Raw genomic sequence first — 21,807 nt, forward strand, 5'->3', positions numbered from 1 at the left:
TTATTTAAATGCTATGAGAACAAGAGGAAGAAACATAATTTCTGATTATTATCAATGTTGAATGAAGCGTCAGCAGCGAGCACTATCTGTGATTGGTTGGTTCTGTCTTACAGCATTTGCTTGTGTTCCGATGAGCAGGAGAAATAGTTCTATCCTACACAATAATTCTTTAATAGTCTGTTGTTCCTCTTAGAGGCTTATTTTATGCACCAAACATCTTGTTAAATAAATAAAATTAATGGTTAAAAATGCACTTTAGTATCTATATTTTTATGTGAGGAACGATCCTTTCGATACAACGTCAGTATCGAAAGTATCGATATTTCAGGATCGATCCGCCCATCCCTACTCGTGACGATATCCCCATAACACATTTTGCAGTGTTTACATTAGAGCGGCACGATTAATCCTTAAAATATCAAGATCTTAATCCAAACACCCACGCGATTTTACTACCGAATGACAACGATGTAGCTATGTCCATTAGAACTATTTCACATCGCGAGTGTCAGTGGAGCGTGAGAAGCACGTTTTGTCGCTGCCCATGGTAATGAATCAGAGGGTCGGGGTAAATATGAACGCAGAAAGAGCAACACAAGCAGTCTTTTAACCACATTATAATCATTATTTCTGTGTTACAGACATTTAAATAACAGAAGCACTGGGATAACAGTTCATAGTTTGGGTATAAACACACATTGTCTACAGTAGCGATCAAAACGAAAGTATCTTAACACTTGTATGTATAGTAACGCTTATCCTCTTCCGCCAGGAGGTGGCGACAACTGCCCGTTTAAAAAAAATATGTAATTGAATCATTCATTTAGACGTTTTAATAGTCAAACAAGTCTTAATGAAGTGAGACACTGACTCCTTCATTAAATGTTTTTTTTGTTTCTTTGTTTGTTTAAATAAATATATATTTTTTAAAACTTAAGCAATGAACAGTTTGTGAGAACCACTAGTAAATTACGTTATTTTGTTTAGTTTTCTAATCTGTTTTCTCCAGAATTCTGAGAGAATCATGGTCTCCAATTTATTAAAAACAACTGGGATTCTCAATTTATCCAGAATCGTGAAGCTCTTGTTTAAATGTTATTACTGCATATAATTCATTAAAATAGAAGTTTAATTTCATAAAGTTCAAAATGCACCTACATTTTTTTTGCATTTTGTCTTTTTCAGTTGAATAAAAGACTATTTTCCCTATACATTTCATCATTGAGGATTTCTTAAGAAAAGTTTAAAAATCTCGTCTCGTTCTCGTGAACCCAGTCTTGTGTCTCGTCTCGTCTCGTGGGATAAGTGTCTTGTCACACCCCTATTTAATACTATTTATACTTATGTTTTGTGGACAATAAATACGTATAAAAAGAGACCCAAACATGTGAAATGCATATTCCACCAGAAAGTTTTATTATTTCTCATACCTCTTCTTGCTTTGAGTTCTATCTTTGAACAGTATCGGTCGATCCATTGACTCGTTACTTTGCAGAGATGTGCATGAAGGGGCTGGAGACGTTCCTTTATCTGGTCTCAACCTTTGACACAAGGAGGAAAAACTTTAGTGTGTTCCTGCATTGTATAACAAATTATCTATAAATAACCCTAAAAAACAAATAACCCACAATTTATGTAATTTGCAGCATGAAAAAATTAATTTTCATTGGTAACTTTAATAACATGTTTGCTTTCAAACATTAAAGCTTTATTCATAGGGTATTTAAAGGGGTCCTATTATGCTCTTTTTCAAAGTCTTGATTTTGTTTTGGGGGTGTACTAGAACATGCTCTCGTGCTTGGTGGTTCAAAAAACGGGTAGTAAATTTAAGGCATTTCTCGGTTCTGCATGGGTTCGGGTCCCACTTTCAAATTAAATACCGGGTCACTTCCGTGCAACAAATTTACGGGTCTTTTCGGGTTCGGGTACAGATTTTTGGACCCGTGAAGACCTCTACTACACACCCCCCAACAATTCGAATTTTTGTAGGCGGGATTTAATTTAATGATATTCTAATGAGCCGCATTGTGACATCATTGCATGTGGAAAACAAACACTGTAGTCCAAAGGAGCCGTTCGTTGTAGTTCTTGGAAAGAGATTTTTTTAAAAACGAAATATCTCCCTTTGGAGTGGACTTTGAGATTTGTAACTTTGTAGATCGTTTTTATGCTCAAAGATACACACCTCACACTGACTAAAATTCAAAAAGTTAAAAAGCATAATAACACCCCTTTAAGATTGTTCCTTCTTTAGAGATGTGCATGAAGGTGCTGGAGACGTTGATTGACCTTGTCTAGACCGTCGGTGTGGGAGAAGGGGCTATTTTAAAACCAGCTTAATACTATTTGTACCTCATTTTTGTTGATAATAAATATGTATGATAAGGACCCAACCATATAAAATGCATATTCTACCAGAAAGTTTTATTATTTCAGATACCTCTTCTTGCTTTGAGTTCCATCTTTGAACAATATGGGTCGATCCATTGACTCGTTACTTTGCAGAGATGTGCATGAAGGGGCTGGAGATGTTCCTTTATCCGGTCTCAACCTTTGACACAAGGAGGAAAAAAGTTAGTGTGTTCTTACAACGTAAGACAAATTACCTATAAAAAATCCTAAAAAACAAATAACCCACAATTCATGTAATTTGCAGCATGAAAAATTACATTTGCATTGGTAACTTTAATAACATGTTTGCTTTCAAACATTAAAGCTTTATTCATAGGGTATTTAAGATTATTCCTTTTTTAGAGATGTGCATGAAGGTGCTGGAGATGTTGATTGACCTTGTCTAGACTGTCAGTGGGGGAGAAGTAGCTATTTTAAAACCAGCTTAATACTATTTGTACCTAATTTTTGTGGAAAATAAATATATATAATAAGGACCCAAACATGTATGCATATTCCACTAGACAGTTTTATTATTTCTTGTACCTCTCCTTGCTCTGAGTTCCATCTTTGAACAATATCGGTCGATCCATTGACTCGTTACTTTGTAAAGATGTGCATGAAGGGGCTGGAGACGTTCCTTTATCTGGTCTCAGCCTTTGACACAAGGAAAGAAGTTAGTGTGTTCTTACATTGTAAAACAAATTACCTATAAATAACCCTAAAAAACAAATAACCCACAATTCATGTAATTTGCCGCATGAAAATTTTAATTTTCATTGGTAACTTTAATAACATGTTTGCTTTCAAACATTAAAATCATTTATAGGGTATTTAAGATTGTTCTTTTCTAAAGATGTACATGAAGGTGCTGGACATGTTGACTGACCTTGTCTAGACCTTTGGTGGGGGAGAAGGGGCTTTTTAAATTAGTTTAATTCTATTTATACATAATTTTTATTGATAATAAATATGTATGATAAGGACCCAACCATATAAAATGCATATTCCACAAAAAGGTTTTATTATTTCATATACCTCTCTTTGCTTTGGGTTCTATCTTTGAACAGTATCGGTCGATCCATTGATTCATTACTTTGTAGAGATGTGCATGAAGGGGCTGGAGACGTTCCTTTATCTGGTCTTAACCTTTGACTGATAGAGGAAAAATGTTAGCACATAGTAAAACAAATTACCTCCAAATTAGTTTGAAAAACAAACAATGTTGAACAACACCAGGATGAGTGAAAATTATTACTTAATTAACCATTTAATAACATGTTCGCTTCCAAACATTAAAGCAGGGGTGTCCAAACATGTTCCTGAAGGCTCACTGTCCTGCAGAGTGTAGCTTCAACCCCAGCTGATCACACCTAAACCAGCTAAATAAGGTCTTTAGACTCACTAGACACTTCCAGGAAAAAGTGTGTTAGAGTTGGTTGGAGCTAAACTGGCCCTCCAGAAGCAGGATTGGACCCTGCATTAAAGCAACATTAATAGAGTACCACTTTCTGTGTTCAGTGTCTCAGACAAAACTGAGTGTTGCTAAGTAGAAGTGGTGAGTGTGTTTTTAAAGTTTATTTAGTACAATACCACAAAGGCAAGTGTGATATTGCTTAATTAAAACAAATATTATAAATTACAGTTACCTGAAACTATGAATTACAAAACCAAGACAAAGAATTATATTGGATGAATGTTTGCAAATACTGTACCTTTTACGCCTCTTTTTACTCTGTGCTCCATCTTTAAAAAGTATCGGTCGATCCAGTGACTGGTCACTTTGTAGAGATGTGACTGAAGGTGCTGGAGATGTTGACTGACCTTGTCGAGACCTTTGGTAGGAAAAGGCTTCTTAATAATCATTTTAATACTAATACTTTTAATTTATGTGCTTTTATACCTTTTTTTTCAGGATTCAGGAAAAGGGTTATATGCACAAGACTATGATATTTTCCCATGCTGGTTTTAAGCATAAATTGACAGGAGCTTGGCACTCCAGTTCTAAATTTGCATACCTTTTAATCCCCAGAAAACTCTGAGATCCATCTTTGAACAGTACTTGTAGATCCAGTGACTGGTCACTTTGTAGAGTTGTGACTGAAGGTGATGGAGATGTTTCTTTATCTGGTCTTAATCTTTAAATGAAGCAGAAAATACAAATATTTTAGTATTGACACAATTCACACAAGACCTAAAGACAAATAAAGAAATTGTAATACATAATAAAACTGCAGTATTTTACCGTTCACACTTCATCGTCCCCACATCTTCTTCTGAATCCTGTGTGTCCATAGCTTCATTCAGCAGTTATCTCAAGCGTACACTCTTTTTGAGGAAAAACAAATAAGTAAAATATAAATCAGCTCAAATTATAAAAACAATCAAATAGGGGAGAACAGAGTAAGATGAGCCAGTGATTAAGTGATTAGGAGTCACAATTTGTTACATGACCAGAAATTCAAAAAGTGTCATATCTAGATATCTGTGAATTACCACAGAGCATGTGGTAATAGTCCATGCTGCTCTAAATGTTAACGTCATACATGTTAGCGTACATTGGCTTGTTTTCTTTGAAATATCAGATGGAGCACTGTAAAATAAATCCACCTTTGCTTTCGAGAAATGATTTTACTGCACGAACGTATTCTTAAAACAATACTTCGACCTCAAAAATGGTATCCTCACCTTGAAGACAATCTAACTGAAAACTAACGTACCTCATCTTATTTTTATTTATTTTTTATTTCTTGCACGCATAAATCAGATACAGCTCAACACACTAATGGATGACAATATAATAAAATAAAACAGGAAGACAATAAAGGAGAAAAAACAACAGGAAAAAAAAAACAGGAACAGATGTAGCAGCTCAGATTACATAATCATCAAATCAGTACACATTTTCACAAATTTGACACTTTTTTTGTTGTTAATGTTTTTAAGTGTTAAAATTAAGTAGTTGAGGTCACAAAGAAAATTATGTAATTTGGGTAATGTTGAAGAAAATTTACATTTATGAATATAATATTTTGCCAGTAAAATAAATACGTTTCCTATATATTCTATGTCATGTTTACAATGAGAAAAATAGAATATTTCGCACATAGTGAAATCAATGTTTAAATTGGAACGTACCTCATCTTATTATACTCTCGCTTATTTGGGACATTAAATCATCACAACACAACATATTTTAAAGTAAAAAATACATGTCATAAACTGTTAATAAGCATTAAAAAGGAAATTTCACGATTCCCTGTTTACGTACCTTATTAGGATCCATGGCCTTGACGTCGAGACAACCACTGGACAAAATATAATACATTGTAGAAATAAAAGAATAATAAACTGCTAAAAGTCTTTTTCCAAATGACAAAATACTAATACGTTAACGTCTGAATACGACTAACTGAAATACTGACACGAATTTTTAATTTAAAATGATACTTTCACTTTCGCTCTCCGTGGCCATTTTGTTCAGAAGCGCAATACATCACAAATGTATTTATTTTCTGTCGTCGGATCTTCACTTAATAAAGTCAAATCTAAAAGTAGGTCCCGGTGGTCTGAATTAATCTTTTATCTTTTCCTCCTACCTGTTCCCGAAAGAATATGAAGTTGAATTCGCTAGTGCGTCAAACACACGAAGTTTAAAGAAACTCGAAGTTTTCTTTAAACCCAGAGTTTCCGAGTTGGGGGCGTGTCAGTAAGAAAAGGTCAAGGGCTACAGCTCCGAGCGGAAACTAACAATGAAATGAACTGTTCTACCTATTGAGTTGTGTTTTTTTTATGTCTACACCTACCCCAACCCTAAACTTAGCCCTTACTATAATACAAAAACAGTTTTATTGTTGTAGTGTGACAAAATAACGTTAGATTGATGTGCGCGTGCCCAGTAACTAGAGCTGTATTCCTTCTAGCGTTAACCCCGAACCATGCAATGATTCGAAACTAAAGATTCGTAAAAGTTTCGAAGTTTCATGAAACAGTGTTTCAAAAGCGACCATCGCTAAATCATAGGTATGTGATTTAGTGACGGCCGCTTTTAAAACTGACTTGGTGAGTTTACATGATTTGATGAGTTTACACGATTTGGTGGCTGTAGTTGTACAATCAGATGGAATTATGAACAGTAGAGGGATGAAAAATAATGCAGACAATACATCTAAATGGTTATTGATGCACTGAGATAAAGTTCTTTGTCACAACTGAAATTACTGGCCATTTTATGCATGTTTACAGCAATAATGTTATGTTGTTTTGCTCCACAGGTTTTGTTGGGACACACAAGTTCTCAGTCAGGAGCTTTGACTTGCTGATGATCATTTTAGCAGGTATGGAAAATTTGATTTTGACTGGTGCAAATTTTGGTGCATTCCTATAAATGATCATATCATTGTATGGCAGTTGCCATCCAGATTTGATTGTATTAACGAGTGAATGACAGAGATCTGATTCTTTACAGATACATTACACCTCTGTTGCTGTTGGTAAATAGGAGTTTACTTATCTGTTATTTTAGACTGGATGGAAATAGGTCAAGAAGTGGAGGAGGAATGTCATAACATCACAAAAAAGACTTTATCATGGAAAAGGACAACAAAAACCAAGAAAATGTTCACTTGTCCGCAATGTGGAAAGAGGTTTTCATGGCTGGATAATTGTAAACAGCATCAAAAAATACATACAACACAAAAAAATCATGTGTGCTTGCAGTGTGGAAAAGCCTACAATACATCGATTAATTTTAGAAGGCACCAAAAAAGTCATACTGGTGTGAAACCTCACACCTGCCCTCAGTGTGGAAAAAGTTTCACCGAAAAAGGCCACCTCAGTAAACACGCCAAAATTCACACCGGAGAGAAGCCTCATATCTGCATGGACTGTGAAAAGGGCTTCACACAAAAAGGTGATCTCAAGAAGCACTGAACAATTCACACTGGAGAGAAGCCACATGCATGCCCACAATGCACAAGGACTTTCAGAGATACATCTCATCTCATCCGTCACATGCATGTTCACACAGGAGAAAAGCCATTTATCTGTGAACAGTGCGGGAAACGCTTTGGTTCATCATCAAATCTAAGTATCCACATTAAGACCCATGCTAAGACAAAGCCTCACATTTGCCCAGTTTGTTCAAAGACTTTTACTCGACTGGACAACTGCAAGAAACACCAGAAAACACACACCACTGCCAAAAATCATATTTGCTTTGAATGTAACAAGACGTTCAGCACAGCCTTCCAATTAAAATGGCACCAAATTATTCACACTGAAGAGAGGCCCTTCACATGCACTCACTGTGGAAAAGGATTCACACAAAAAGACCACCTTACAAAACATTTTAAAATTCATACTAAAGAAAATCTTTGACCTCAAGGACACGTGTTAAAAAACACTGCCCCTGTCACGAATGTATGAAATGTTTTCTGTCTGTTTAAAAGCAAAAGTTGTGTTTTAAGTTATTGTTGTTCTTGTTTTTAAATTAAAGTAACTATGAAATGTTATGAGAATTGCAGTGATGTTTTTCTTTTTCGTTTGGAACAACTTGAGGATGAGTAAATGATGACAGAATTTTCATTTTTGGTGAGTTATCCCTTTAATTTAATTCCCATTTATTTGTAGTCCAATCTGCATGGTGGAACTAGCAGGCAAGCAGTGAGAATGTTAATATTCTTGCTCTAACTAATTGCATGTATGTGTAAAAAATTAAACAATATAAAAAAACGTTTGATGCAAAACCTAATCGCTAGAAATGACCAACAAAGCGATGAATACAGCAAATCCTACAGCCATCTTGTGTTTAAACTTGTAATTTCTTTTTTGTTCAGCAGATGGCAGCAACAATGCATGATTTTTTTCTCATGCATTACTTTATGACTGTATTAAGTCAAGATGATAAAATAATAAATAATACAATAATTTCCTCTAACCCAAATACGCATATATATATATATATATATATATACTGTGCAAAAGTCTTAGGCCAGTAGTAATTTAATCAGCTAAAAAATGGTTTAAAGTCAGTTAAAGTCGGTCTTTTGCTGTAGTGTGTCAGTAGGAAATAAGTTTACATTTCTAAACATTCATTTTTCCATTAATTATAATAATCCAGTGAGATTTTTGTATGGAGCACAGGCTGTTGTCAGACTCCTTGTGCAAACAGAGATCTGATCTCTCCATCATTCAATCCAGTCTGTCTTAAGAAACAGAAAAACAGAGACAGACTAAATCCAAAAGAACTGTGGCAACATCTCCAAGATGCTTTAAGAGTCCTATACCTACAAAGCTACAGTACTGTTAGGCAGTTAGGCACATAAAATGAGGATGCTGTCAAAAACAATGTCATAAATAGATTTTCTTTATCAAAGAACTTCTATTAACTAAAATAAATAAGCATTTGATGTGACCATCCTTTGCGTTTAAAGCAGCTTTTGCCCTATGTGCCCTTGTGCATAGTTTTTCAGGTAGCTTTGCAGGTAGGTTACTTGAAACATCTTGGAGATGTTGCCACAGTTCTTCTAGATTTAGTCTGTCAGTTTTTCTGTTTCTTCATGTCATTCCAGGGAGACTGGATGATGATGAGATTAGATCAGTGTTGAGCACTGGCTGTTGTCAGACTCCCTGTGCAAACAAAAATCTCACTAGATTATTACAATTAATGGCCAACAGAATGTTTGGAAATGTAAACCAATATTTTTTACTAACACTCTAGAGCAAAACATAGAAATAACTGACTTTAAACCATTTTTTAGCTGGTGAAAATACTAGTGGCCTAAAACTTTTGCACAGTACTGTATTAACAGGTAGCATTGTAACAAACAATTGCTTTTAATTTATGGATAACTTGTAATAAAGGCTGTGAGCACTAGGCGGCGGAACTAAGCGTTTAAAGCATCAGAAATGCCAGTTGGATGCTGATTTGTGATGTTTTCGTCTTTACAATGCTTGCTGAATCCCATCATATACCATCCTCTATCTGTAGAGGCAAGAAGTTTAAACCTTGTGGCCAGAACTGCTGGGAAACTAAACACCAGTTTTCGCAGCGCGTTGGTGGTATAGTGGTGAGCATAGCTGCCTTCCAAGCAGTTGACCCGGGTTCGATTCCCGGCCAACGCAACAACTTTTTGTACTTTCAGACATACATTCTATGTTAGATCCTCAATAGCTACACAAATCTATTACGTAAAAATGGAACACTTAAAGTCGTCAGAGCCATCATATTCACTTTGTACGGCATTCTGAATCCCACTGGTCTTTAAAGCGCAGGTTTGAAGAGGCTCAGTTCTCTGCAGCCCCGCCTCTCTCCCAAACTCGAGACTAGTGTTCAGAAACAGCTGATCGTGCGAGGCAGAGCATCACAGTCCGCAATGTCATCCGAGGAGCTCGCACGGAAGCTGCAGCGCAGGCTGGACGCGGAGCAGGGGGACACCGAACCCGACTCAACGCCGCAAACAGGAGCGGACGATGATGAGCCGCCGCCGGTGAGACCCGGCACTGCCGTGAACGGCGACGCCACCTCTGAACTGACGGAGAAACTCAACCGCAGGCTGGACATCCATGACGGCACGGCGAAACCCAAGCAGATGAAGGTGTTCAATCCCTATACCGAGTTTAAAGAGTTCTCGCGCAAACAGATCAAAGACATGGAGAAAATGTTCAAGAGGTCAGTTCAGCAGTCACTTAATTTTAATACCAACCATTTGTGATGTCAGATATAGCCTATATTTTAATCTAAATTAAGATTTAAGTTAATTAAGATACAGATTTAGTGAATTGTTATTTGGTAAACATTATTTTAGGCCATAACAAGGGTGAAGTTTGTGTCCTTGTGTGACAGAGTTTTGGGATCATTGTGTTCTTGTTCTTGTTTAGAGGGAATGTTGATGCATCTCTCAAATTAATTCCCTTCACTGTATTTTGTTTAGAATTTTCTTAATCAGGCTATACTGTGCCTAAAAAGTATTTAGTTTAATAAAAAATAGTAAAATATCAAATAAAATAATAAACATGGGTATTATTAGCATAGTAAAATAAATAAAATAAAATAAAATAAAATAATGCAGGGTGTAAAATCAGAACACTGAGGAAAATAAAAATGAATATAAATGTTACATTAAACATGAGTTTTAAAAACTGCTTTATACTGGCAGGTGCATTTGTATTGCAAAACAAATAAAAATAAAATGATAATGCACATGGAGAATTATTTACCAAAAAAGTATAGTGAGTGTAAATAATGAACAATAGATTCTGAGGCTCGGATTAAATTTACATGAATTATCTTTCTGAGCATCCTTGTACAGTGCCAAAATAATGTTTTCCTCTGGGGTCTCTCTCTCTGAACAGCCATTGTCCTGGTTTCCCTCATTATTTCAGTACAAGGGTCCACTCACAAACTCGACGTCCCCATGGAACCCACTCCATGAGCAACAATGCCATCTTTGTCTGTTTGTGCATGTGTTTACATGCAGGGACTTGGAGGAGACTGTGATGAGAGGGATTCTCTTTGGTTACATGCAGAGTTGTGAAAAAATAAATCCCCTTCATTCATTTTTATCATATCAAGGGATATTTTTATTCATTTAATCCCATCAAATTCAGAACCAGGTCTCTGGTAGTGCATCAAAATCCTTTCAAATAATTACAAACAGCAAACAATTCAGTGTTTGACGCCGTTTCACCTCAGAGACTTTGATTCTGCATGTCATCCTCTGCTGCCAGGTCATGATTTTTCCAGAGTTATGCACACATAAGCATGTCAACAGATTTTTTTTTTTTCAGATCCCAAGGTTAATTATGTTTTACAGCAGCTTTAAGATCAGGTGGATGTTTTCTTGTAGTGCACATACAATAGGTATAGAGATTTCCAATATGAAGAATCTTTAAAAGAGAGGTTCAGTCAAGTCTACTAGATTATATTCTGTTATAGGAAACTAACCCAAACACTATGAAAATGTGGGTGTCCCATAAGACTAGGTTACGTCAGGACCGCAAGGTGTGTCTGTTTAAGTCATAGAAGAACATATTCTGGCCCACTTCAGATCCGTTCAACCCAGTTTTGTCAGAGATGAAAAAAGATGTCATGTATAAGAGGAAAATGGGTCAAAAGCAGAGTTAACATATTCATAAACACAACTCACACCTACGCACTTCTGAAATAGCAAACAAGATAGATGGATAGATTGATACTACTAATAAAAATGTTTCTTAAGCATCAAATCAGCATATTAAAATGATTTCTGAAGGATCATGTGACACTGAAGACGAGTAATGATGCTAAAAATTCAGCTTTGTATCACCAAAAAAATGCATTTTAAAATATATTCAAATAGAAAACTGTTGTTTTAAATTGAAATAATTTTTCCACAATGTTACACTTTTTAACTGTATTTTTAATCAAATATTAAATCATTTTTCTTTACATAAGACAATTTGACAGGGTTGCCAGGTCTGTGAAACAAAACCACCTCAAGTGCTATTCAAAAATAGCCCAAAACATCAAAGAGGAAAGCAATATTATGTAAATAGGACTCATATTTTAGTCGGAAGCAATGGTTTAAAGTTAAAAACGTCTTAATAATGGATTTGTTTCTTACAAATATGCAGCTTTTCTTTTCACAAGAAATTAATTAATGGACTGAAAGTGTGTGACAGGGTTGCCAGATCTGTGAAACAAAATCAGCCCAATTGCTATTCAAAACTTTAAAAACATTTTATATTGAAATAATTTTCACAATATTACAGTTTTTACTGTATTTTTAATCAAATATTAAATCATTTTTCTTTTGACAAGACGTTAATTGATGGACTGGTGGTGTGTGGCAGGGTTGCCAGCTCTGTAAAACAAAACCAGCCCAATTGCTATTCAAAACTAGCCCAAAATATCAATAAAGCAAGCAATATTATGTATATAGGAAAATTTAGTCGGAAGCAATGTCTTTGTTTCTTACAAATGTGCAGCTTTTCTTTTTACAAGATGTTAAGTGATGGACTGGAGTTGTGTGGCAGGGTTGCCAGGTCTGTGAAACAAAACCAGCTATTCAAAATTTTGAAAAAGTTTTAAATTTAAATAATTTTTTTTCACAAAATTACAGTTTTTACTGTATTTTCAATCAAATGTTAAATCATTTTTCTTTTCACAAGACATTATTTGATGGACTGGAGGTGTGTGGGAGGGTTGCCATGTCTGTAAAACAAAACCAGCTCAAGTGGTATTCAAAACTAGCCTAAAACATCAATGATGAAAGCAATACTATGTATATAGGACTCATATTTTAGTCGGAAGCAATAATTGAAAAATGAAAATGTCTTGATGTATTTGTTTCTCACAAATATGCAGCTTTTCTTTTTACAAGATGTAAAGTGATGGACTGGAGTTGTGTGGCAGGGTTGCCAGGTCTGTGAAACAAATCCAGCTATTCAAAATTTGCGTTTTTAAAAGCGTTTTTTTTTTTTTAACAATACTACAGTATTTACTGTATTTTTAATCAAATATCAAATCATTTCTTTATAAGTGTGTATACATTTCTCCATTTAAGCCACTATAGCACAGGGAGGGCTGTTGACCTGGAATGTGTCCGGCATGCAGAGGGCAGGACCAATATGCCAACCCCATCCTCCTCTTTCTGCTTTGTTATTTACTCTTTCTCTCTTTCACTTTCTCTCACATACCAGGTCAGTCTTGTTAACCCTGACCTGTTTCATGTTGCTTCAAGTAGTTCATGATAGCTGTAAGCATATCTGTGGTTCTAAGCAGATCTGGGATCTGTGACTGGACTGCAGTGCTCTGAATGCCAGGCTCTATAGCTGAACCTCAGCCCTGAGCCTTGGCATCTATAAATACCACAGCAGGAAACCAGAGAGGACAAAGAAAGCGTCCACACACAAACACATGCAGTGCACCCACAATTACGTCAGTGCAGTTTGTGTTTTCATGCATCCACACAGATTTCAGGGCCGTGTGTGTAGGAGTGTGTTGCCAGTTGCTGAAAGCAGTTGCTGTTCTGGTCAGCAGATTCCCAGTTGTCTTTTAATCAGGGCAGGCAAGTATGAGCCTGTCTTAGTGGGGGCTGTTAAAACAACATCGAACAAGTGAGGATGTTGCATTAAAACGGTTAATAAATTGGCTTTTATGCAGCACTTAAACAGTGAAGGTTGAGCTATTTGTGACCTTTCAGAAACAATGAGCTAAATAGACAAGATTAGACTGCAATTTAGAGCAAGATATGAAACACCCTAATAAACATTAATTGTCTCAGATGTAAAATACCTTAGGAGAAATCAAAACATGCACAGTTGATTACAGATTTAATTAGTAATGTTTAATGCATTTAAGAAATCCAAAAATAAACATTTCCTGAAAATGTACTCACCCTCAGGCCATTCAAGATTTAGATGAGTTTGTTTCTTGTTCCTTTATGGGAAAATATTTGGATAAATTTAGCATTACGTCACTTGCTACCAATGGATCCTTTGCAGTGAATGGGTGCCATCAGAATGAGTCCAAACAGCTTATTAAAGCATTACAATAATCCACATCCTTGTGAAATAAAAAGCTGCTTGTTTGTAAGAAACTAATGCATCATAAAGAAGCAACAAAGTTAAAAAACGTCTTAATGGTGGATTTGTTTTTAAAAATATGTAGCTTTTCTTTTCACAAGACATTATTTGATGGACTGGAGTTGTGTGACAGGGTTGCCAGGTCTGTGAAACAAAACCAGCCCAATTGCTATTCAAAACTTAAAAAACATAATAAACTGGAGTTAAGTGGAAAAAAAAAACAGCAGTTGCTATTTAAAACTTCAAAAACATCACAGTAATCCATGCAAAAGTGTTGCCAGGTCTGCTTTTTTTAGCCTTTAAGTGATGGACTGTAGTTGTGTGAAGCAAAACCAGCCCAATTGCTATTCAAAACTTTAAAAACATCACAATAATCTACAAGTAATCCGCATGAAAGGGTTGCCAGGTCTGCAATTTTTATACGTTATGTGATGGACTGAAGTTATGTGGCAGTGTTCTCAGTAAGTAATCTACACAAAAAGGTTACCATTTTCGCATTTTTTAGACATGAAGTAAATGACTGAAATTTGTGTTCCAGGGTTGCCAGGTGTGTGAAACAAAACCAGCCTAGTTGCTATTCAAAACTTTAAAAACATCACAATAATCACAAGTAATCCACACAACAGGGTTGCCAAGTCCCCATTTGTTTATAGATGTTTATAGAAGTCATTTCTTAAGAAAGAGTTGCCAATCCACGTTTTTTTTTTTTTAGATGTTAAATGGTGGACTGGAGTGTGGCAGTGTTGCCAGGTCTGTGAAACAAAACCAGGTCAATTGCTAATCAAAACTTTAAAAACATCACAACAATCTACAAGTAATCCACATGAAAGAGTTGCCAAGTCCATGTTATTTTAAATGCTAAGTGATAGACTGGACTTGTATTGCAGGGTTTCCTGGTCTGGAAACAAACAAAACTAGCCCAATTGTTGGTCCAAGTTTGATTGTTGGATTATTGTGATGTTTTTTAAGTTTTGAATAGAAATTGACCTGGTTTTGTTTCACAGACCAGGCAATCCTGCCACACAACTCCAAAATGTGGACTTGGCAACCCTGCCTGTGGATTACTAGTGGATTATTGGATTATATACTGGATAGTTTTTTTTTTATTTTTTTTAAAATGTTTGGCACCCACTCACTACAGTGGATCCATTGGTGAACAAGTGATGAAATGCTAAATTTGATAATAAAATTTCACTTTCACTAGTTTATACTGTCCTGGGAGATTTGAGCACAGGTTTGAGATGTTGTTGAAATCACCTCTAACAACTATGTGAGGTTTTCAGCAGGAAAATCAGAAAAGCATGAGACTTTCTCCATTTTGCTGTCTAGGAGAATATAAATGCGATCTCATTCATGTTTTTTTCCCTATATGTGGAGAGGGAGAGAAGTAGAGATGAGGTGATGTTCACCTGTACTTTTCTGCCACAGTGAGCATGTTCTTTCTAAAAGCATCACTCGACCCAAAATAGAAACACGTGCCCACCTCTTCAATCTCAGCCTCTTCACTTTCACACAATGTTCAAGACAAACACTTCTCTCTCTCTCTTTTTCTCTCGCACACACACGCGATACTGCTGGTTGGTGTGGCAACAGCTGGGTGAGACTCTATAAATACTCTCCTCTGTTAGAATCTCTTTTTCCTGCTGTTTCTGCCGTCACTCTCCACCTGCTGATCTGCTGGCCTCCCTCTGCTGCGACTGAATAAATCTTCACGTCAACACTCACTTCTAAGTGTCGCCAGTGTAGGTTGATGTAATACACATGCTAGAATGCATTTTGCATTGATACAATGGTCTGAAACAACATATAGCGTTCAAAAGTTTGGGGTCGGTCAGATTTTGTAATGAGCAAAGGTCTCTAATGCTCACCAAGTCTGCATTTATTTAATCAAAAATACTGAAAAAATAGTAATATTGTGAAAAATTATTACAATTTAAAAGAACTGTTTTCTATTTTAATATTTTGTAAAGTGTAATTTATTCCTGTGATGCAAAGCTGAATTTTCAGCATTATTACTCCAGTCTTTAGCATCACATGATTTAAATAGCTTTACTTATAATACTCATTTTTTATTTACTGATTATGATGAAATTGACAGTGTTAACAATAACAGGCCTTTAATTCAAAGTAAACTTTTCCTTTAAAGCTGTTTTTACATGTGTTTGTGCGTAGATTTGACTCTGGTAAAGATGGCTTCATTGATCTAATGGAACTGAAGCTGATGATGGAGAAACTTGGAGCTCCACAGACTCATCTGGGCTTGAAGAACATGATCAAGGAGGTGGATGAAGATTATGACGGCAAACTCAGCTACAGAGAGGTGTGTGTAAATGCGTGTGTCTCTTTCACGGTATAGTTACAGCTTTGTTAGGTCTATCATCGTCCTTGATGACTGATTTAATCTAGTGATTCAATCTTTTGAGAGCTTATACTCCATGGAAACCATTGAGACTCACCTACTCAGATGATCCGATCACAGCACTTTTGTGATAGATAATATCTCTGATTAGAGCTCTGATGTGGTTTCACATTTAAATGTCAATCACATTTAGTCACACTAGATGACTTTTTACCTGGTGAATGATAAAGTGGGCCAAAACAATTCTATAGATTTACATGAAAAGGAAACCACAACACGTGTGTTGTACCAAACATCAATTCAAAAGACCCTAGAAACCACAACCACAAACTATATGTGACCCTGGACCACAAAACCAGTCTTGAGTAGTAATTTGGACAACTTTAAAGGTGATTTTATCAATACTTCGTTTTTTTGCACCCTCAGATTCCAGATTTTCAAATAGTTGTATCTCAGCCAAATATTGTCCTATCCTAACAAACCATACATCAATGGAAATCTATTTATTCAGCTTTCAGATGATGCATAAATCTCAAATTGACACTTATGACTGGTTTCGTGGTCCAAGGTCACATATACTGCTGTTCAAAAGTTTGGGAAATCAGCATATTAGAATAATTTCTGAAGGATCTTAAGGCTGAAGTAATGGTTGATGAAAATTCATCTTTGCATCACAGGAATAAATTATATTTTACAGTATATTGAAATAAAAACCATTATTTTATATTGTAATAATATTTTGCAATATTTAAATTTTTCTGTATTTTTTATAAAATAAATGCAGCCTTGACAAGCATAAGGGACTTCTTTAAAAGAAATTACAAGTTGTACTGATTCCAAACTTTTGAATATAATTTATTATTATTATTATTATTATATAATAAATTATATATAATTTATTTATTTCTTTTTATATATATTATTTAAGTTGTAAAGTGTGTATATGGGTCAAATACAAAATGGGTTTTTAAGCCTCAAAACAATTTTATTTATTTATTTATATTAATTTTCTGAGCAAAAAGTAATAACCATCATACATTTTTACCATTATTCCCAGAAGACACCCACTTACAGTAAATGTCATTCAGTGCAACAATATGCCAAAACAAATCTTGTCAGATTTAGAACCAAAATTAATGACATGACATTTGTCAGCAATAATGTAACAATAAAAAAAAGATAACTAATAATTTAGTATGATAACATTTTGTTTTATGTATTTTATTAGGTACAGGTACATAAGTTTGTTGTTTCATTTTTAAATATATATGTTACACTGAATTATGATGGAACTATGAAAATTTACCTATTTTTTGACATCTTTGTTTTTACACAGAAGTTTTCAAAACATTAAAGCAGACATTCAGCTTGTATTTATACTTTCTATGTACATAAAATCACTTTTATAAATGTTATAAATATTAAAATAATATATATTAGTGCTGTCAAACGAGGTAATTAATAGCACATTTTTTTCTGAAATTCATCCCGATTAATCCTAAATTTTTAAATATACTTTTATATTGCAATAATTTCACATTCAATCTTTAGATTAATATTTGAAGTTGAGTATCACTGATACCAATATTACTGATGTCTCTAGGGAAATGTTATTTTTTCCCTAATATTAACCATTGACTATAGCCGTTCAACATTACAGTATAAATGAGAGCTATCAATTTGAACATTTATTAGACGTTTAAAAATAAACGTAAAACAATCTTCACATAAACCCATTATTTACTTGTGCCCTTCAGCAAGTAGGAAATATACAGAAAGTGAATAAAGTTATTAAACACTAAATACTAAATACTATAGATGAAGTTACTGAATTATTGCTATTACTTTAAGAGATACCGCTGATGAATGTAACGCAGATCTGACACGCATGCTCGAAGTTTCATTCGTGTTTTAATATGAAATAATACAGGCTACAGCGCACGTCACCACAGTATTTTGGCTGACAGGACAGGTAAATTCATTTTTTACTGACAAATGGCCTGACAACATCTCATCTGAATGCACTTGACATCGTAAATTACATCAGTTTTTAGTTTTTCCTACAAAAACGCCTTATTAGTTTTCCAAATGTGACCTAACACATTATTTTAGCGCTTTAACTTTTTTTTTTGGTGGGGCCGTCTCAAAAAGAGTAATAACCCCCAACACACACAAACAGGTGACAGTGCAGCTGTGTGTTCAGTACAGTCAGTCTGTTGTGTGTCAAATGCTGCTCTCATTCTTCAGATTGGACAGACATTCCACATGGATAAGATTACACACACACACACACACACACACACACAAACACACACAGATTGTGCAGAGAAAGGGGGAAACCCGATATAAGGTCACTCTTTTGACCTCTCCCTTCCCCTCAAAGAAATCAGTTCTATTCGGACAAAATCTAAAAATCATGTAAACAAAACTGCAAAATTACCTTCTGAAGAAGCTTATCTTTAGTATATACTGTGTAGGGAAAGAATAAAAAGCTGAAATGTTGATTTGCATGCTGACATGGCAACTGAGATCAGATTGTTTTGTGTTTATTTTTAGAATTGCATAGAAATGTTGATGACCTTTCAAGCCATTGAAATTTCCTTGTATTCCTAATCTCTCCATCTCTGTGTTAGTTCCTGCTGATCTTCCGGAGGGCCGCGGCAGGTGAGCTGCAGGAAGAGAGCGGACTGATGGCTCTCGCTCGACTTTCAGAGATCAACGTCTCGACTGAAGGCGTTCTTGGAGCGAGAGACTTCTTTGAGGCAAAGGTTTGTGGGTTTTTATGTGCTTGTGTGTTTTGATGCACAGGCCAGCACTTCTCCCATGTTCTTAGGTTCCCTCTTGTGGTCATATAGTGTAAGTACATCTACAAAGAACATCAACAATAATGTTACAGAGCACAGCTGCTACACTATAAAAGCACTGTTTTTTTGTTTGTTTTTTTAAAGCTGAATCTCTATGTCCTAAATTATTTACTTAAAGTACATTCTGATACTTCTAGTCAGGTTAACTTTTCAAAATATAATTTATTGTATTAAATATAGTGTCAATTTTGTCCAAAAATGTTGGTATGTTTTTTATTATTTAAATCACATTATATATATTTCACATATTTCAGTGAACCTTTTTACATTGTTATTATATTGTAGTATGGTTATGTATATATAAATAATTTAAAATATTATTATATTATAGTATTATATAGCCAAAATGGCAAGTGTTATTTTAGAATAATTTATACATAATTATAGTAATTATTAATATTTTCAGTTAGTTTTGTATTTTTATATTTCCAGTTTTTATTTTAATTTCGGGTTTAATGTTGATATACTTTTATCATTTTTAAATGCAGCTTTTTTTTTTCTTTACTTAAATACATTTGAATATAAAAAATGAATTGTTTTTTGTTTGTTTGTTTTGGTTACAGTAATTTTAGTAATTAAACTGATTTATTTTAATTTATTGCAAAGGCAACTTGTCACATTTTTCATCTAATATTTTTTTATTTTATTTGAAAAATATAATTTATTGTATTAAATATAGTGTCATTTTTTTCTGAATTTTTGTTGTATGATTTTTATTATTTAAATTACATTATACATTAAATTTCAGTGAACTTTTTTACATTCTTATTATATTTTAGTATTATTATGTGCATTTTTATTTTTAATAATAGTTTAAAATATTACATTATATGATATTATATTATATTTTTAAATGTATTTTATTCAGCTGCTAAATGCTGCAATCTAGTGTTATATACTCTAAATGGCAAGTGTTATTTTAGTATTATTTATACACAGTTATAGTGTTTATTAATATTTTCAGTTAGTTTTGTATTTTTATCTCTGTTTTAATTTTCAGTTTTTGTATTTTTACCTCAATTTAATTTCAGTTTATGTTTTAGTAATGTTGATATATACTTTTTTATATAGTTTTTTTTCTTTCATTATTTTAATGCATTTTAATATAAAAATGTAAATGATTTTTTTTTGGTTGTGGGTGCAGTAATTTTAGTACTTAAACTGATTTATTGTAATTAATTGCCAAGGCAACATGTCAAATTTGAGTTTTTCATCTAATATTTTATTTTATTTTATTTTATTTTATTTTATTTTATTTTATTTTATTTAGTTAATTAAAACTTTCAGAAGATTTTAGAAGGCAGTTCATTTGGAAAGTAATTTAAATTTTGCTATATGGTCTTCAGCTTCCAATTTAGTAAACACACCTAACAGGAAATTAATTTATAAACTGTTTTAGAAGGACAACAGCAATAGTAATGCATTTAATTACATTTTTTAATGTTGTACGCATATGACATATGTAACAGAAATGCATTTTATTTGTATTTTGTTTGGTAGGCTCAGGCTCTGTCTGTGCGCAGTAAGTTTGAAGCAGAGATACGAGAGGAACAAGAAGAGAAGAAGAGGATGGAACTTGAAAGAAAACAACGGCGTGCTGCGTTTAAAGAGCTGCAGTCCACATTCTGCTCCTAAAGCTATAGCAGATCTACATCTTAAGACAGCACAGTTTACTTGCACACAAGCACATACACGCATGCACACACCGCTTCTCGTACCTCACACCTACGTGTAATCAAAACCACAGCCGAACACTGAACAAGTAGCATTAGCGTTATTAGCCGCTTACAGCTATCCTGAAATATGCATGAGGAATTTGTTTCGCGGGTGACGGCTGTGGAGAAGATGAGATGACGCGAGTGAAATTTCAGGAGACTTCTAATGTAGGACTTCAACTCTAATAGACTAGACTGTGCTTCTATTTTAATCTAAGCAACTATATATTTTTAGAAACAAAGTTTATTGTAAAGCTATTCAGTGTTAAGCATAATTTTAAATACATGTGAAGTTGGTGCCGTGGACTAAATATTGATTATGACCAACTGAGAAAAAAAAAAACATGGACACAAAGGGTCAAGAAATATTATTTTTTATAGATTGTAATCATGTATTTTGTTCCGTTTTCTTTTTTGTTAACCTTTTGCTACATTTTTGTCAGCTAAATATTGTTGTTAATTTTTGGTTAATTGTATTTAATTTCATAAAATATACCTGTAACTCTAGTGTTTTGCCAATTACATAAAACCCATTAAATCACTGTATTTTTCAAAAAAAAAATAAAAAAATTGTGGTTTTTAATGTGGTTTTTAATTACAGTTTAGATTACATTTCAGTGAACCTACATATTTATATTGCAATATGTTTATGTGGATATTATATTATATTATGTTACATTATATTATATTATATTATATTATATTATAGCAAGTGTTTAAGTGTTATTTATATACAATTATATTATTTACTAACATTTTGAATGAGCTTTTTTACATTTTTTTTCAGTTGTCATTTAAATTTTAGTTTAGTTAGATTTTTTTTTCATGTGGTTTTTAATTACAGTTTAGATAAAATTTTAGTGAACCTACATATTTATATTGCAATATGTTTATGTGGATATTATATTAT

At 34.0% G+C, this 21,807-nt stretch overlaps 2 protein-coding genes and 1 non-coding gene across 52 annotated transcripts in view; 2 read left to right on the forward strand and 1 right to left on the reverse strand.

The window, feature by feature from the left end:
* The window catches only part of si:ch211-281l24.3 (uncharacterized), a 65,768-nt gene extending 59,655 nt beyond the window's left edge, over nt 1-6,113 (reverse strand). For 22 of the 50 annotated variants that reach the window (XM_051128803.1, XM_051128799.1, XM_051128801.1 and 19 more), the window contains exons 1-8: nt 5,663-6,111; nt 4,637-4,719; nt 4,410-4,529; nt 4,107-4,226; nt 3,430-3,546; nt 2,938-3,048; nt 2,441-2,551; nt 1,431-1,541 (exon numbers count right to left, since the gene is read on the reverse strand). In XM_051128803.1, the coding sequence (XP_050984760.1) occupies nt 1,431-1,541; nt 2,441-2,551; nt 2,938-3,048; nt 3,430-3,546; nt 4,107-4,226; nt 4,410-4,529; nt 4,637-4,686 (740 nt within the window). In that variant the 5' untranslated portion in view covers nt 4,687-4,719; nt 5,663-6,111. Of the gene's footprint in view, nt 1-1,430; nt 1,542-2,440; nt 2,552-2,937; nt 3,049-3,429; nt 3,547-4,106; nt 4,227-4,409; nt 4,530-4,636; nt 4,720-5,662 lie in introns of all 50 variants that reach the window. The other 28 variants (XM_051128851.1, XM_051128849.1, XM_051128845.1 and 25 more) reach the window with 6 other exon arrangements.
* A 3,331-nt stretch (nt 6,114-9,444) lies between these two features.
* trnag-ucc (transfer RNA glycine (anticodon UCC)) lies at nt 9,445-9,516 on the forward strand. Its single transcript has one exon. It is a non-coding gene; the product is annotated as a tRNA-Gly (tRNA).
* Nucleotides 9,517-9,682: 166 nt separating this feature from the next.
* efhd1 (EF-hand domain family, member D1) lies at nt 9,683-21,605 on the forward strand. The gene is made up of 4 exons (XM_051128866.1): nt 9,683-10,063; nt 16,132-16,279; nt 18,952-19,086; nt 20,683-21,605. The coding sequence occupies exons 1-4, from the start codon at nt 9,768-9,770 to the stop codon at nt 20,815-20,817; spliced, it is 714 nt and encodes a 237-aa protein (XP_050984823.1). The 5' UTR covers nt 9,683-9,767; the 3' UTR covers nt 20,818-21,605.
* The last annotated feature ends 202 nt before the right edge of the window (nt 21,606-21,807 follow it).

Source organism: Labeo rohita, chromosome 15 (assembly GCF_022985175.1).
Source record: "Labeo rohita strain BAU-BD-2019 chromosome 15, IGBB_LRoh.1.0, whole genome shotgun sequence".
NCBI lineage: Eukaryota > Metazoa > Chordata > Actinopteri > Cypriniformes > Cyprinidae > Labeo > Labeo rohita.

Bases quoted from the DNA above. Each gene is read 5' to 3' on its own strand.
- efhd1 (XM_051128866.1), top strand. From the start codon at position 9,768: ATGTCATCCGAGGAGCTCGCACGGAAGCTGCAGCGCAGGCTGGACGCG. The intron at 10,064-16,131 runs GTCAGTTCAGCA...GTTTGTGCGTAG, and splicing joins ATGGAGAAAATGTTCAAGAG to ATTTGACTCTGGTAAAGATG. The intron at 16,280-18,951 runs GTGTGTGTAAAT...TCTCTGTGTTAG, and splicing joins GCAAACTCAGCTACAGAGAG to TTCCTGCTGATCTTCCGGAG.